Source organism: Pelodiscus sinensis, chromosome 2 (assembly GCF_052426305.1).
Source record: "Pelodiscus sinensis isolate ZL-2025 chromosome 2, ASM5242630v1, whole genome shotgun sequence".
NCBI lineage: Eukaryota > Metazoa > Chordata > Testudines > Trionychidae > Pelodiscus > Pelodiscus sinensis.
Window position 1 is genome coordinate 24,696,476 of NC_143053.1, and position 16,192 is coordinate 24,712,667.

General features: G+C 44.4%; 1 protein-coding gene across 4 annotated transcripts in view; it reads left to right on the forward strand.

The window, feature by feature from the left end:
• The window catches only part of SAMD12 (sterile alpha motif domain containing 12), a 240,620-nt gene that overhangs the window by 106,340 nt on the left and 118,088 nt on the right, over positions 1–16,192 (forward strand). For all 4 annotated transcript variants that reach the window (XR_016348684.1, XR_016348685.1, XR_016348686.1 and 1 more), the window contains one exon: positions 12,661–12,801. Coding sequence is in view for 1 of the 4 variants with exons in the window: in XM_075920192.2 (XP_075776307.1) it covers positions 12,661–12,801 (141 nt within the window). In the remaining 3 variants the exon portion in view is untranslated. The remainder of the gene's footprint in view (positions 1–12,660; positions 12,802–16,192) is intronic.

Consider the following 16,192-nt stretch of genomic DNA (forward strand, 5'->3'; position numbering starts at 1 on the left):
ATCTTGATTTGAAGATGTTCAACTATGGAGAATACCCCCTCCTTCTCTTGGAGGTTGCTCTAATGGTTAACTACCTTCACTATTAAACATTTGTATGTAATTTCTAATTTGAAATCAGAAATTTCAACTGCCAGTCATTAGTTTTTGCTTTGCCTTTCATTGCTAGTGTAAGGGGTCTGTTACCCCTTACTAAAACTCTGTGGGAGTTTTTTGGTTTATCAGCTTCAGAAGGGGAAGGGTTCATGAGACTGACAGACCCCAGAGACAATGGAAAGCAGTCAACACTCCAGCTCAGCCTGACTGACAGGTTGTAAGTGGGGATTGTTCTGGCTCTGTCTCTGAACAAACAAGCTGTGTGCAGAAGAGGTCCTGCAAAGACAGAGAGCTGAAAGAGGAGTACAAGAAGAAGTCCTGCAGCGACAGAACCAGACACAGACAGGCCAAGCAGTGCAGACCCTGTGTTGAGCAGCAGACTGGCAGTGCTCAGAAAGCCAAAAGGAACAGAGAAACAACACAAGGAGCTGGAACTGTCCAAGCAGCACAGCCTGCAGCTGGATGTGGTGAGCTACTGGGACCTGCAAAGTGTGGGGAAAGGCTCTGGACTGGGAGAGGGGTCTGGCCACTTAGAGACTGAGGCTGTGTGGTCACTGCCAGTGCAAGCGTGTCCAGCCTGCAGCCCCTTGCAGCACATCCAGGGCTTCTAAGGAAGAGACTGTGAACTGTCCTTACACTCTGCAGACTGCTGTGTTGATGTCCCTGTGCTACAGAGCAGGGCTGTGTGTTCTCATTTAACCATTCTCATTGTTTCTTATTCTATTCTCTTTAATCAGTTGATGTTTAATAAATTGTATTTGCTTTGAACCTTATGAAGTGGTCACTGGGCCAAGAAGGCCTGCAGTGTAAAGAGAGCACCTCGGAGTGGGGACACCCTAACTCCTGCCCCTAGTGACTACAAGGTCAGGGATTAAGCCCCAGGAAACCTGGGCCCAGCCTTGTTGGGGTTTCAAGGGCTCTGCTACTCAGGAGAGTGGAGGGGGAGCCCTCAGGATCAGGGAGCCATGGGGTAAAGGAAGTGGGAGCGGGGACTCAGATCCTTTCGCTGGTTCATTTCACCGGGGTGTATAGAAGCCAGGAAAGTTCCCCACAAGAGCGGGACCATTCCCCCGCTTACACTAGATTAAATAGCCCTTTAATTCCTGGTGTTTTTCTCCCCAGGGTACTTGTACAGAATAATCAAGTCACCACTCAATCACCTATTTGATAACCTTAAATAAATAAAATTCCATAAATATCTCCATGTAAAGCCTTTTTTTGTAACCCTGAATCATTTTTGTGGTTCTTCTGTGCCTAAGCACTTTCACTGGCTTAAACCAGCTCCTTTTATTGATGCCTCACCCCTGAAATCCTATGGATTTCAGCTCTAGTCCTATCGACAGCTTTGAATAAGGTGCTGCTCAATGGCAGTAAGAGGGACAGAATGAGACGTAGTGCCTGATTCTCCTCTCGGGCCAGGTCTACACTATACCCAGAAGGTTGGCTTAAAATATGCAGCTCCAGCTACATAAATAACGTAGCTAGAGTCATTGTATTTTAAGTAGAGGTTGGCGCCATCTCCACAGCAGCAGGTCAACGGGAAATGCTCTCGTTGACCTTCCTTATTCTTCATGACAGCAAGTAGTACCAGTGCCAATGTGGGAGCCCTCAGTATTGGATTTAGCAGGTCTTTACTAGACCCACTAAATCGAACCCTAGAAGAGCGATCACCAAGGTGTCGATCCTCTGATAAGTGGAGATGTGGCCTTACAGTGGTGAAAATTAGAAGTAAAGCCACTGTAGTCCGTGGAGTAACATGGTACAAAGGAAATAGCCATCAGATCTTCAGAGTATAGATAAGAAACCTATATCTGTAGCTAAAAGATTGTGCATAATATTGACTGGAGTTGGCTCTCAGGGTGGAAAATTATTTTCCCTCTAGGTTGAAAAATGATCAGCATGTGCTATAGGCTGAGGTCCCATTGAAGGTCACAATTTCAGCTTGACGGGTGCTGGGCTGCCACTTACGAGCTCCCAAAGAGAAATGGCGATGCTATTGGGGGAGGAGGCATGGATAATTCTGAAGTCTGAAGTTTTTTGTAGTGTTTAAACTGTGATCATGCTGCTTTTAATTTACCATTTTATTATTATTTATTATTATTAATTATTAACACTATGCAAACCTCTGTTACATTTTAATAAAAAAGGAAGGTAAAACAAATGCGTGAGCATGGGGAACAAAGCACTAATGAAATCTGTGCTGAGATAAAGGTCTGGAGCAGAAGAGGGGAGTTTCAAGAAACATTAATAGAAAAAATTCAGGGTTGGTGCATGAAAGCATATTTATAATACGGTTCAGTTTTGTCTTCTTTTTAAAGTGCTAGTGAATCTAGTGCTTGAAAATGGAGGTTCTCAAGCTGTGCTCCAGAAGGATGTAGTATGGCCCACAGAGTTTTTGATAATGGTCTGCAAAAAGCTGTGTAGTTATATGGTGTGGGTCCTCTTGATTTCCAGTCATTTGGCATTAAAAGAAACAAATAAATAAATAAAGGTCCTAATATTACTTTCCTATGTAAGCCTTTGCTGTAATTGACACACAGGTATTGGACAATCATGAATGGGATCTACTGGCTGAAGAAACCATCCCTGAGATAACTATTCTATTCAGATGTGGTCCACAGAATAGGCTTGAAAAACAGTCTCTGAAAGATTTGCCCTGATTTAATAGCTTGAAGAAACAGGAGGGAAAAGGTTAATAACCTACAAGAATGTTTTGTCAGAGGCCTAAAGTTTTTGAACAATTGACCAGAATAATTAATACCAAATTAGAGACAGTGGTAAAATATTTAGTTCTGACTTGGATGTGGGTACTGGGCTTCCAGAGCAGATTTTGGCCCTTAGTCATATGGCTCTTCAGTTGTGTTTTGCAATTGAAGGGGGTTAACAAATAAATACATATGAACTCACAGTGGGAGCAGGCCTGTATCTCCCACTTAAGTGGAAAACTAGTTTAATTCACATCTGTTACAGGGGTTTTCCCCCTCTCTCTCTTTTTTTTTTTTTAATACTTACTAAAATCTATTTAAAATTGAAACCTCTTAACGTCTTTAGGTTTAGAAATTTCTCAAAAGAACAATTTCTGTTGTGGTTTCCAATATTTTCCAGTGTTGGCTGGGTTGGCTATTCCAGGAAAACAGTGTTTTCTTCTGGATTTAAATATTTCTCCTGGCAGTAAATAAGATTTTTTTTTAACTCATTTAGAAACTCCAGAAAAGGTTTTGTTTTGAGTGTTGTTCAAAGCGCCCTAGCATTTATCAAATACACATCAGTTCTAATTCTAGCTAAATTTTTCCCCATTCCTATTCTTTTCTATGTGTCTGTGTACATTTTTGTATGTGGATATATGTTCACTCTTTTCGTCAGTAGATATTCTGTAAAGTGATTCTTTAAAATAAATTTAAAAAAATTGGCTATATAATGCATAATTAGTGGCTGCCTTCTGAGCAATATTAGATTAACAAGGAATCGAGGAACAATGTATCTGGCTGATGGCAGATAAAATCAAAGGTGTTGACAGATTCACTTTATCTGTCACAAAAAGAAAAGATCTTGAAGGTTAATTTGATTAGGATACCATAAATCTACCAGATACATATAATCAAGCCATGGTACTGAATTTCATTGTTTGACAAATAAGATGTGCAGTATAATAGAAGTCCATTATTACATGTCTTCAGTCCTTAAATATATTTAATTTTGTATAGCAAGGAAGTAGCTTGGCAAATATATATACACCAGATAATGTGGATTTATAGACTGCCTGTTAAAGATATAAATTTATCCTTAATTTGCTTTGTGGGTCCTGTTTAGTCCTTCCTGAGAGCACTAAAATGGTTGTCTCACATTTTACAGCACATTTGAAAAGCAGTGTAATATGATTTGCACCTGAATTTATATTTCAGATGGGAATTCAAGTTATTACTATTTCTTCCTATTAAAAACATCAGGTCCTGAATATGTTCAACTGAAAATACAGGACTGGCTAACAGTCTTTACCCAAGACTTGTAAGGAATCAATATAGTTCCCATCAGTACAGTAAATTACTTACTGAACCGCTTCCAGTAATCATGATGTACAATTTCTCATTAACCCTGTCCTTCTCTGCACAGAATTGTGTTATTGGCTTAGAATGATGTTTGGTTGGAATAATCTATGGCTCTTAAGAGTAATTAATTCAAAATTTGATTAAAATAAGGTGCACTACAGGTTTACCCAAATACCTTTTTGGAAAGCAAGCTTTGTCTGTACTTACACAGCTTTTAGCGATACGCCTGTGCCAATACAGCCATGTTGCTAAAAGTTGAGCAGTGCAGCCACCGTCTGTTGGCTCTCTTGCCAGTAATGTACTTCCACCCCCAATAAGTGGTGGTCATGTTGTCAGGCGATTGCTGCTGCCGACAATGCATTGTTCACACTGGCACTTGCCACAGCAAAACTTTAGTCTTTCGGAGGACAGGGTGGCTAGCACTGAGGATGTTGTTGGAAGACCTAATAGAATAACACAGCGTTTCCAAACTATGGCCGCAGCCCGGTACCGGGCCGCAGGAAAAAAAGTATCGGACCTCAGCGTGGTTGCCGGGGTGCTTGTGTGGCACCGGGTCCCCCAAGCCCTTGGCCAGCCTGGGCAGAGTCTGCAGCCGGATGTTCCAGCTCCCAGCAGAGGTGTAGCTAGGGGAGGTCGGGGGATGGGAGGAGAGAGCTGGCCATCGGAAACAGCACTGGGCGGGGATATCTTGGTGGGCCAGGGAGATTGGGGGAGGGGCAGCCGGCAAAAGCAGAGCTGGCCGGGGGGGGCAGGCGGCTGGCTGGGAGATCGGAAGGAGGAGCAGGGGAGAAACGGCTGCCAGAAGCAGGGCTTCCCTGAGGCATCGGGACTGTCCAGGAGAGATTGGGGGGCCGGCGGAAGCAGGGCTGCCGGGGGACGCGAGGTTGGGGGTAGGGAGCTGGCCTGGGGAAGATTGGAGGGGGGGGGAAGAAGCAGCCACCAGAAGCAGGGCTGATGGGGGCAGTGGTCCTGGCCAAGGGAGATTGGGAGGAGAAGCGGGGGAGAACTGGCTGTCCAGGAGGGGGTTGGGGGAAGTGGGGCTGGCCGGAGGCGCAGCGGAGGAAGCGAATCGGCCGGCGGGGAGCGGGACTGACCCAGCCATATGAGAGCTCGGGGCGCTGCCCCCCTTCTCCCTCTCCCGCAAAACATGAGTGAGTCTGGCCCGTGGATTCTATTGTGCCCCCCACCCCCACCCCCTCAAGTAGTTGCGAACTGTCTGGCTGGTAGACACACTCATGCAGCCTGAGCACATTTACCAGCCAGGCAGTTCGAAACTACAAACTGATACATCTAGTAATAATAAAACTTACCTAATGAGAAAATACCAGACATGTTATATGTCTGGTATTTTCTCAGTTTGTTTTTTGTGTGTTTATATTTTTGGGCTGCAAAAAAGAGTACAGGGGAAAAAAAGGGTACCAACTAAAGTAAAAAGTTTGGGAAACCCTGGTCTAACCAGCTTTCTGTCTCTTACATTCCATTTATCCAAACCATATTCCTTAACTTGCTGGCAAGAATATTGTGAGTGACCATATCAAAAGCTTTGCTAAAACTGGCACGGGGGGTTTTGAGAGGACCAGAATCAACTTATTTGAATATTCATCATTTAATTAATGAATATGCAAACGAATGTTACCAGTCCTCCAAAAGTTCGTGAATGAATTTACTGGTCCCAGTGTCAAAAAGTTTGGGAACCCCTGGAATAACAAATTTAAGAAAGGGGTTTTGGAGAAACTAGGTCATTCTTCCATTGCCATATTGGCAGTACTAACAAAAGCTAAAATTTAGTGTTGTCAGGGTATTAAGTAGACATGACTTTAAGATACAGGATCCAAATTAAGTAAGCAAGTTCCCTCTTTACATGCTAATTTATTGAATATAACTGGCAAGTAGGACTCAGTTTAGTGTTGTGAAAGCTTGAACAAGGTGCTCAAACCTTCACCCAGGTCCCACAAAGCACATACTATTAAGCGTCAAAACATCCCCTCTTTGATAAGATTTTATATTTCTGTGTTAGTTCTTGAATAATATCACGCATGAGCCATTTCTTCTCTCCAACCTTGCCTGATCCTCCAGGCCTGAGCGTCTCTCTGAAAAGAGCTGCTCTCGCACAGGGTGGAGTCTGAGCCCCACCTGTCCTGATGACACCATCAGTAACTACTCCTTTGGTATATATGGTTGTGACTATTTTCTTCCACTATTTGATCTGAGGAAGTGGGTCTGGCCCACGAAAGCTCATCATCTAATAAACCATCTTGTTAGTCTTTAAAGTGCTACATTGTCCTGCATTTTGCTTCAACTACTCCTCCAGAGTTACTGTAATGGGGGCAGCACAAGCTTCTTGTTGCACAGCTCTGTCAAATCAAATTTCTCTCAATAAGATACACAGAACATTCCTTGGGTAGACTAGATTTCTCCACAAAAAATGTATGTGTTCTTTACTCTTGCCAGCTACCTACACCAGCATTAGCAGTTCAATACCAGCCTCCAATAGGGATGAAGCTATTAACAAGCTGCCAGCTCTAGTGTTTAGGATAGACCTATGAAACAATTTCCTCCTCCTTTCTCCAAAAGTAACCAAGTCCTGTCCACCGTAATCATACCACTGAATTCAAGGCAAGACCTGGGAACTGGGGCAAAGGATTAATCAAATGGTTCATGTGATTGTGCCCCTAAGTTAACTGACTCACTTTACATAACAAGCATGTTGAGTTTTTTGAATTCTCCTTGCTCAGCTTCCTGCTGCAGAAGTGGAGTCAGAGGCTTGTTCCTTACAATTTGTCAGTCTTTACATCTGGGCGGTTTAAGGCTATCTTGGCAAGAACATACCTTGAATACAAGCTCAGACAATCCAAAGGGAGATGAGCCATCTCCAACTAATCCATGATGGAACAAAAAGCTTGTTTTTACGTGCTGAGTTGAGAGGGAGCAAATACTAGCCCACACGGGCACAGTGGAAGGCTATGATTGGATTCTTTAAGTAGAACCAGATTTGCAAACATGTTTTTCAAACTAATGAGGTAAGTATGGGCACAGTTTGTACGATATTTGCTCTGCACAAAAGCTTACTATCAATTAACAAGGAATATTCATCATATCATATATCAATAATCACTTTGCAAATTACATGGTACAGTGTGTGAATTTAAACTAATTTATCACCTGGATAATTTAGGCATCTTAATATACCTTGTACCACACAGAGTTACTGAGAGGGAGGCAAGAGATCACCTTAGTGAGTGGGAATTCTGCATGTTTTAGGGCTGCAGGATTGTCCAGTGAATTGCAGCTGAGTATGTCCAGAAAGCCTGCTTAAGTCAGGTTCCTATACAAGGCGGAACATTTATAAAAGGCCTTACACAAACCTACTCCGCCTGCATGTCTGCTTTCATTTCTTACTGCTTCCCTATCAATTCTCTCCACTCAGCTAAAAACTGCTCCATATTGCTTTCTTTATTTCCTTTTCTAATTAACTTTCAGGTCTTCTTTCATGCTGCCCCACATATACAGCTAACATAATCTTCCTTTGCAAATGCACTCTCTTTCGTCACTCAAATCCCTCTTTAAACCCTGCAACTAGACCTTGGCTGGGTGATGCCTACAGTGAGGAGAGGCGGAGAGAATCCAACACACTAGAGAGAACCTTACATTTCAAACTATATTAAAGTAAAACCTCAGAAATTTGGCAGGAATAAGAATGTCAATAATAGACTAATAATATAAAGTAGCATTAAATACTCGCCAAGGAAAATAATAACTAAATTATCACCACAATAGAGACATTGTCACCCGAAGAGGGAATCAGTTTCTCTTCCTGTTGCAAAATACTATTTTTCTCTTGGTTTTCCCACCTTTGCCTCTTCCAGCTTCTGATGTTCCTTGGCTTCAATGCTGCAACAACTGTACTAATGTGCAACAGGACCACTTGTGAACAACAGTGTTTCACCTGGCTCAGTCTCTCAAATCATTTTAGGTAAAAATGCTGTCACTAATCCATTATTGAAACACACCACCCTCCTTTTAGTTTATTTGCTAAATTAACTTTACCCTCTGTTCTCTCAGTCTGATCTTTGTGAAGGGTATAAGCTCCTTAGGACAGGGATCATCCCTTTCATTTTGTTCCTAATAAAAGTCCAAGTACACTGGTGATTGAGGTAGGAAACATACTCAAATGAGAAATAAATATTTTCCATAGAAGAAAAATATTAAAAGCTATAACTGTTGGTAATGTAGCTGTCCAGATTTGGAGGATCTCCATGAACTCCTTCTACCTAGACACATTATTATGTACTGTAACTCTCTGCCCAAGGATGACAGGGATACTGGCATTTTTTTCACTGGGGACTTCAATTTTTGCTTGCTTTCACTTGCCAGACTGGCATTGCAGACTTCATTCTTAGACTGTTGAACATCCTTTGTAAATCGCTTTGAGATGTCTTGGAATGATAAGGTGCTACAACAATTGAAGTTGTTATTACTGTCTCTTTAACTTGGGGGAATTTGATGACTGGCATTGATCTGTATGATGCTAATTTCCATATTGTGGTATAACATTAACCCACAGAAGTTCTTTGGTTTATGATTTCACAGAAAGGTTTTCTGGACAAAGAATTATCCTTAGTGTTAAGGAGTATCCCCCACAAAACTGAGACAAAGTACATGAATTATTGTCCTATTCTAGATAGATATATACAGGCAGTCCCCGGGTTACGTACAAGATAGGGAATGTAGGTTTGTTCTTAAGTTGAATTTGTACGTAAGTCGGAACTGGTGTCCAGATTCAGCCGCGGCTGAAACTGACCAGCGGCTGACTACAGGAAGCCCGAGGCAGAGTTGCTCTGCCCCGGGCTTCCTGGAATCAGCCGCTGATTAGTTTCAACAGCAGCTGAATCTGGATACCTGGGACAGAGCAGCTGGGGCGCTGCCGGGTAGGTCCCCGCAGCGCCGCACCTCGGCGCTGTGGGGACCAACCCGGCAGCACCCCAGCTGCTCTACCCCAGGTGTCCCCAAGTCAGCTGCTGCTGAAACTGATCAGCGGCTGATTCCAGGAAGCCCGGGGCAGAGCAACTCTGCCTCGGGCTTCCTGTAGTCAGCCGCTAGTCAGTTTCAGCAGCGGCTGACTTGGGGACACCTGGGGCAGAGCAGCTGGAGTGCTGCTGGGCTGGTCCAGTAGCACCGCTCCTCAGCGCTACTGGACCAGCCCGGCAGCACCCCAGCTGCTCTGCCCCAGGCATCCGCCAGAAAAGCCTGGTCTGCTGGGGGGGGCACACTAGGTGCGCCCTCCTGCCCCCCAGCAGACCAGGGAGACGTGGGCGGCAGGACCGAGACGCGCCGCGGTCCCGCCGCCCGGATCCTCCGCGGCTTTGCTCCAGGTCTCCCTGGTCTGCTGGGGGCCCCCCCCCCCCAGCAGACCAGGGAGATGCGGAGCAGCTTTTCTCGCCCCGGAGGACGCGGGCAGCGGGACCGCGGCGTGTCTGGGCGGTCCCGCCGCCCGTGTCCTCCGGGCCAAGAAAAGCCCCGTTCGTAAGTATGGATCCAACATATGTCGGATCCACGTAACTCGGGAACTGCCAGTACACACACACACACCTCTGTCGATGATTTTGATAATGTTAATATATGACAAATAGAATCTGTAATGCTACAGCCCATATTCTTCATAGTAATATTATCATGCATAATCAGAATGTATTTTATGCAAGATAATTCATGTAAGGTGTCATTGGAACGGTTACGATTTACTGAATATTATCTTATTTGTAGTCATGTATTTTCGTATCTGAAGTTAGGAATGTTGACTGTGTATCTGTATTTTATGATGTAATTCCTGGGCAACTCCCAGTAGGCAAGAGGCTCTCAGACTAAATGACTGCCTGAGAAGGGCCCATTGAAGTTGGATGGCCCATCAGGGGAATATTTAGCTCACGATGGACCATTGAAGACACCCAACTGCATCTAATGGACTTCCCTGTAAACTTTCTAACTAAAGTATGTGTAATGGTCTCTGTCTTGGAATACCAGTATTTTTCCACTGGCTAGCATGGAAACTAAGGATGTTGCTGTATAGTCAACTATATGTTTAACTGATAAGCCGAGCCAGCAGTGCAGGATGGCAGGGGTTTCCCCCGGGAGTCGGGCTGGATTGCACTGGCTGCCGGCCCCGCCCCCAGGGACTCTTCAATAGTTGTGTAACCGATAAAAATTCATGCAGTTATTCAACTATTCAATAACCTGATCTCTAACATCCCTCATGGAAACTAAATTTGGAGACAAACAATTCCCACCATATGCAGAAGCTATTTAAGGCTGGAGAGTGATATCAATGAAGTTCTTCACTGACGCCCCACCCAATGAGGGGGTGGGCAAGAAAATGAAGGAGGTTTGCCAGGGTTAGCCCTTGGCAGGCTGCCACCCCTGTATTTACCTGTGTCTCCACAGATACGGATGCTTGCAGCTCCCATTGGCCACCGACTGCCATTCCCGGCCAATGGGAGCTGCAGTAAGTGGTGCAAACCAGGACACCGCTTCCTGCAGCTCCCTTTGGCCAGGAACGGTGATCTGTGCCCAATGGGAGCTAAAAACACCTGTACCTGCAGAGGTGCAGGTAAGTACAGAGTTGGGAGCTGCAAACTGCATCCAGCCCATGGGCCATTTATTGCTCTCTGCTGCTCTAGGAAACACTTAAGGAAAAGAGACTGAACTGGGGAAAGTGCTGAATCCAGGCCAAGGAGACTTCTGGTAAATGATATACTAAGGTTTCTAAGGTGCAAGCTGGCATAGCTTTCCCCTTAAGCTGCAGATTGCTTGCATCATCATTTAGGGTGGGAATTTGCTATTTGTATTTAATCTATGTAGTTTATTAAAGTTAGTTTTGCATATTTCCTACATAATCTGCTTTAATCGGATTTCTATCTCTTATAATCGCTTACAATCTATCTGTTGTAGTTAATAAGCTTCTTTTTGTATAAAATCAGTGTGTGGAAATCAGAACTTGGACCAGAAAACTGTTGTATATTTTCTCTCCACATTGAGGGAGGGTTGAATTTCATGAGCTTATGCAATACAGTTCTCTGTGCAATACAGAACAGTATAATTTAGGGCTCCAAGTGTAACGTGGCTTAGTAATTGGGAAGTGCCTTAGTTGTGCCATCCCATACAGGGGCTGGTTAAAGACCCTGTGTGCATGTGTGTGTAAAAACAACTAGTCCTGTGGCACTTTAAGGCTAACACATTTATTTGGACATAAGCTTTTGCGATCTGGAGGCCACTTCGTCAGATGTATGAAATGGAAATTTCAGTTTGGCAGGTATATACACATGCAAAGATGGGTGTGTTACATTAACTGAAGTTAGCCCCAGTGTGACTTAGTGCTTATATACTAGCACTGACCTGGAGAGGCAAGGACCCCTTTGGAAAAGAGAGAAGGGCTTCAGTATGCTGTGGGGCTCAATGCTTGGCCTAACAACTAACACCAATACTTCAGGGGTAAAAGAATCAGGAAAGTGTTTTCCTCCCATAAGATAAAGGAATTGGAAGCACCACCATTGCCATGGTTTCACCTTGTCCTAACAGTCTTATGTCTGTGAATTTTGCCTGGGCTGCACTATGGGCAGGGCTATGCCAAATTCACAGCCATGAAAAATGCCTCACAGGCCGTCAAATCTGGTCTTCAGCATCCTTTACCCTACACTATACAGGTTTCATGAGGGAGACCAGTTTTTCTCATACTTTGGGTCCTGATCCAAAAGGGAGTTTCGGGGGGTCAAAAGGTCATTTTAGGGAGGTCACAGTATTGTCACCTTTACTTCTGCACAGCCTTCAGAGCCAGGCAGTGAGAGAGCAGCAGTTGGCCAGGTGCCCAGCTGTGAAGGCAACGTCCCCTCAGCAACAGCGCAGAAGTGAAGGTGGCAATACCATTACCATAACTTCTGCACTGCCGCCAGAGGCAGCTCTGCCTTTAGAGCTGGTCTCCTGGCCAGCAGCTACTGTTCTCTAGCTGCCCAGCGCTGATGGCAGCACAACCACCAACAACAGTGTAGAAGTTAAGGGCAGCAGCGCTGCAATGCCCCGCCCCCTTTCCCCCACCATAACTTTTGCAAACCTTCCCCCTCCCCCCCACAAACACAGACACACAAGTTGCTGGTCAAAGGGATCTTGGGGAGAGCAGAGGGTGGTAGTGTTGTTCAGAGGCATCCAGGGAAACGTTGCTATCTCCTCCTAAGCCAGTCTAATTCTGCTACAAACTATGATACCGCAACATGCCTGAGACAGTTAGAACTTACCAAACTCATTTTCACAGTGATGTAAAACTAAGATTCTGCATCTGGCTCACTGGAGTAGAAATTGATTAACTCACCAAGTCAGAGATCCCTCTTGCATTGTAGAGCTAGTCTAGAATGAATCGGATAGTTTCACCGCTGAGGACTTCAGCTCAGCAAACCTCATTTTATCTGCTAGAACGAGGTTACTACATCAGTGGAAATCCTTGGATGATTTTTCTCCTTTTTACTTTTGGATCTAGGCCGTGCATTGCTGAGGCTTACTGACAAGAAGCTTGAACGAATGGGGATTGCCCAGGAGAGCCTACGGCAGCACATTTTGCAGCAGGTGCTTCAGCTGAAAGTGAGAGAAGAAGTCCGAAATCTTCAGTTACTGACACAAGGTATGAAATAATTTCAGTGTGGGCCAATAAAGGGTCAGTGAAGAGCAGTCGGAGATCATCAGCTACTGGCTGGGTGTTCAAATAAAGATGATAAAAGGCAAATTGATGTTCCCCAGCAAGAAATGGTTCACGAAGATCTCATCGACTCCAAATACTTTCCCAGTGGGCTAAAAAAGGTGAATATGCACATAAATAAAAAGGTATGTTAAGATGACTGTTGGCATGGTGAGAGTACAGTTTGATCTACAGCTTGATGGGATTCTCACTTAAATGCCTATTTACCTACGACAAAAATAACTTGTCTGTATTAAAGGAGCAAATAATATAAAGCCATCTGTCTTTGCAGACATTGAACATTTGCATTAATTGTTTACTCTCACCATTGGATAAAAAGCGTAATCTAGTAATCTCTTAACATAAGAGAGGTTGGAGAGAATAACCTGCTAGGCATCTGAAAAATATAAAAATCCTGATTTTGCTTTCCCAGTAGGATGACTCCAATGATTGTATTAGAATCGTTCCTAATTTATACCAGTGGAAGTTAAAGCAGAATCAGATTGTCATGTCTGGGTGGGGGGGAGAGTGAGAGGAGAGGGGTCTGAGAGAGAGATGGATGGAGAGATGGATTTAACCACAACAAAAAAAATCCTGGACTTGCCTTATTAGCACTATTGAGGCATTACTGTAGTACTATGGACTAGAGCAGACACTGTACTCACAATGTAAAGTGATGGTTACGCATCTTTTAATATAGATCTTGTAAAATGTGGTCTGATAATCCAGCCAGATAATTTCTGAGATGTTCTGGTTTAGTGCCCATTTTCTGTCAATGCATATGAAAAGAAATATTATTAAAATATAGGGTATGCACTGAAGAGCACTGTATTTTATATTCAATATTATGTAGCTGACAAAACGGAGCTTACTGTATTGGGAAGGAATGTATTGGTTAGTCCAGTAACTGCCTTTAGACAGGAAGAGCCTTTTACTCCAAATGAACTGTTCCTTCAGCTTTGGATGGCCAGGGGCCATAGATCTAGGGTTTTCCCTGTCCACTCATGCTTTGCCTGCATCCCCCTGGACTTGTTGTGGCACTGCAGGTGTGTTTCACTTGGGCTGTGTCCAGACTCCATGCCTCCGTCGACGGAGGCATGTAGATTAGCCAGATCGGAAGAGGGAAATGAAGCCGCGATTAAAATAATCGCGGCTTCATTTAAATTTAAATGGCTGCCCCGATCTGCCGATCAGCTGTTTGTCGGCAGATTGGGAGAGTCTGGACGCGATGCCCCGACAAAGAAGCCTTTCTTCATCGACACAGGTAAACCTGGTTTCACGAGGCTTACCTGTGTCGATGAAGAAAGGCTTCTTTGTCGGGGCATCGCGTCCAGACTCCCCCGATCTGCCGACAAACAGCTGATCGGCAGATCGGGGCAGCCATTTAAATTGAAATGAAGCCGCGATTATTTTAATCGCGGCTTCATTTCCCTCTTCCGATCTGGCTAATCTACATGCCTCCGTCGACGGAGGCATGGAGTCTGGACACAGCCTTGGTGTCACCCCAGACAGTTACCTGAGGAGCTCAACCCCTCTCTGCAACATCTTGTTTATTCATTTACTCTCTGTGGAATAACTCGCTTATTTCGCTGCTCATTCTGAGTTCATGGAAGTGTCTTGGTTAGTTTGCTCTCCTACTCCAGAGCTCCCAGCCCTCCCGGAGGTGGTCTGTCTGTGCTTTGGGCAATCCCTCTCCTTAAGACTGGAGCCATTTAGCTCTCCACAGTGGAGCTGGTGTTGTGCTTTAGGTCAACTGTAAAGCCTCAGGCAGCTTCTCTTTCTCCTGGCCCTTTTACCAATCAGTCCTTCCGCTCTCAAGCTGGAGCGTTCAACAGGCAGAACTTCCCTTGCTGCTGTCTTCTGTTTGTTTACTCAGGGCCCTGCAAGCATATGCCCTGCTATGAAAGGAGAAGGCAGAATTTATGTTGACCCCTTTCTCCTGCTCATTCTTTATTGGCTGGGTGAGAAGAGAGCCTTGCCTCACCTTCTCTGTAAAACACTAGGTCCCAGACCCTTGAAGACATATCAGCAGAATTCCTTCTAGATGTTGCTTCTTTCTAGGATCCATTTCCTCTCTCTCTGGTTCCTCTCTCCAAACTCTTAACTCTGTGTGACAGAAAGGACTGTGCAGTAGGCAATTGTAATAAGGAACTGGTACCAAAGATCCTCAGATGTTTAGAGGTCCACCTCTTCCTCAGCAAGTCACCTCTTCAAACCATTGCTTGCCAATTTCCACCCCGTCTCAACCTGTCTCATTAGTGGGAATGTGATTTGAGAGGTTGTAGCTCAATACCAGGCATTTTGAGCTAAGAGCTAACCTGGTTCAAAATGTTTTAAATCAGTGGATCATTAATGCTCCATGTATTCTGAGCTGGAATTAAGCTCCCTATATATGAATATAGGCAAGCAACACGGGAATGCAGGGGCAAGATTAGAATGGCAAAGGCACAAAATGAGATCAAACTAGCTACAGGCATAAAGGGAAACAAGAAGACCTTTTATAAATACACTAAAAGCAAGAGGAAGACCAAGGACAGGGTAGGCCCACTGCTCAGTGAGGAGGGAGAAGCAGTAACAGGAAACTTGGAAATGGCGGAGATGCTCAATGCCTTCTTTGTTTCGGTCTTCACCGAGAAGTCTGGAGGTGTGCCTAACGTAGTGAATACAAGCTGAGAGAGGGTAAGTTAAGAAGATAGGATACACAAAGAACAAGTTAAAAATCACTTAGGAAAGTTAGATGTCAGCAAGTCACCAGGTCCTGATGAAATGCATCCCAGGATACTCAAGGAGCTGATAGAGGAGGTATCTGAGCCTTTAGCTATGATCTTTGAAAAATCATGGAAGACAGGGGAGATACCAGAAGACTGGAAAAGGGCAAATATTGTGCCCATCTATAAAAAGGGGAATAAGAACAACCCAGGAAACTACAGACTGGTCAGTTTAACGTCTGTCCCAGGGAAGATAATGGAGCAGGTAATTAAGGAAATCATATGCAAACACTTGGAAGGTAATAAAGTGATAGGGAATAGCCAGCATGGGTTTGTGAAGAACAAGTCATGCCAAACTAATCTGATAGCTTTCTTTGATAGGATAACGAGCCTTGTGGATACATACATACAAGATGGGAAGCGACTGTCTAGGAAGGAGCATGGCGGAAAGGGATCTAGGGGTCATAGTGGACCACAAGTTGAATATGAGTCAACAGTGTGATGCTGTTGCTAAAAAAGCAAATATGATTCTAGGTTGTATCAACAGGTGTGTTGTAAGCAAAATTTGTGAAGTCATTCTGCCGCTCTACTCTGCACTAGTTAGGCCTCAGCTGGAGTACTGTGTCCAG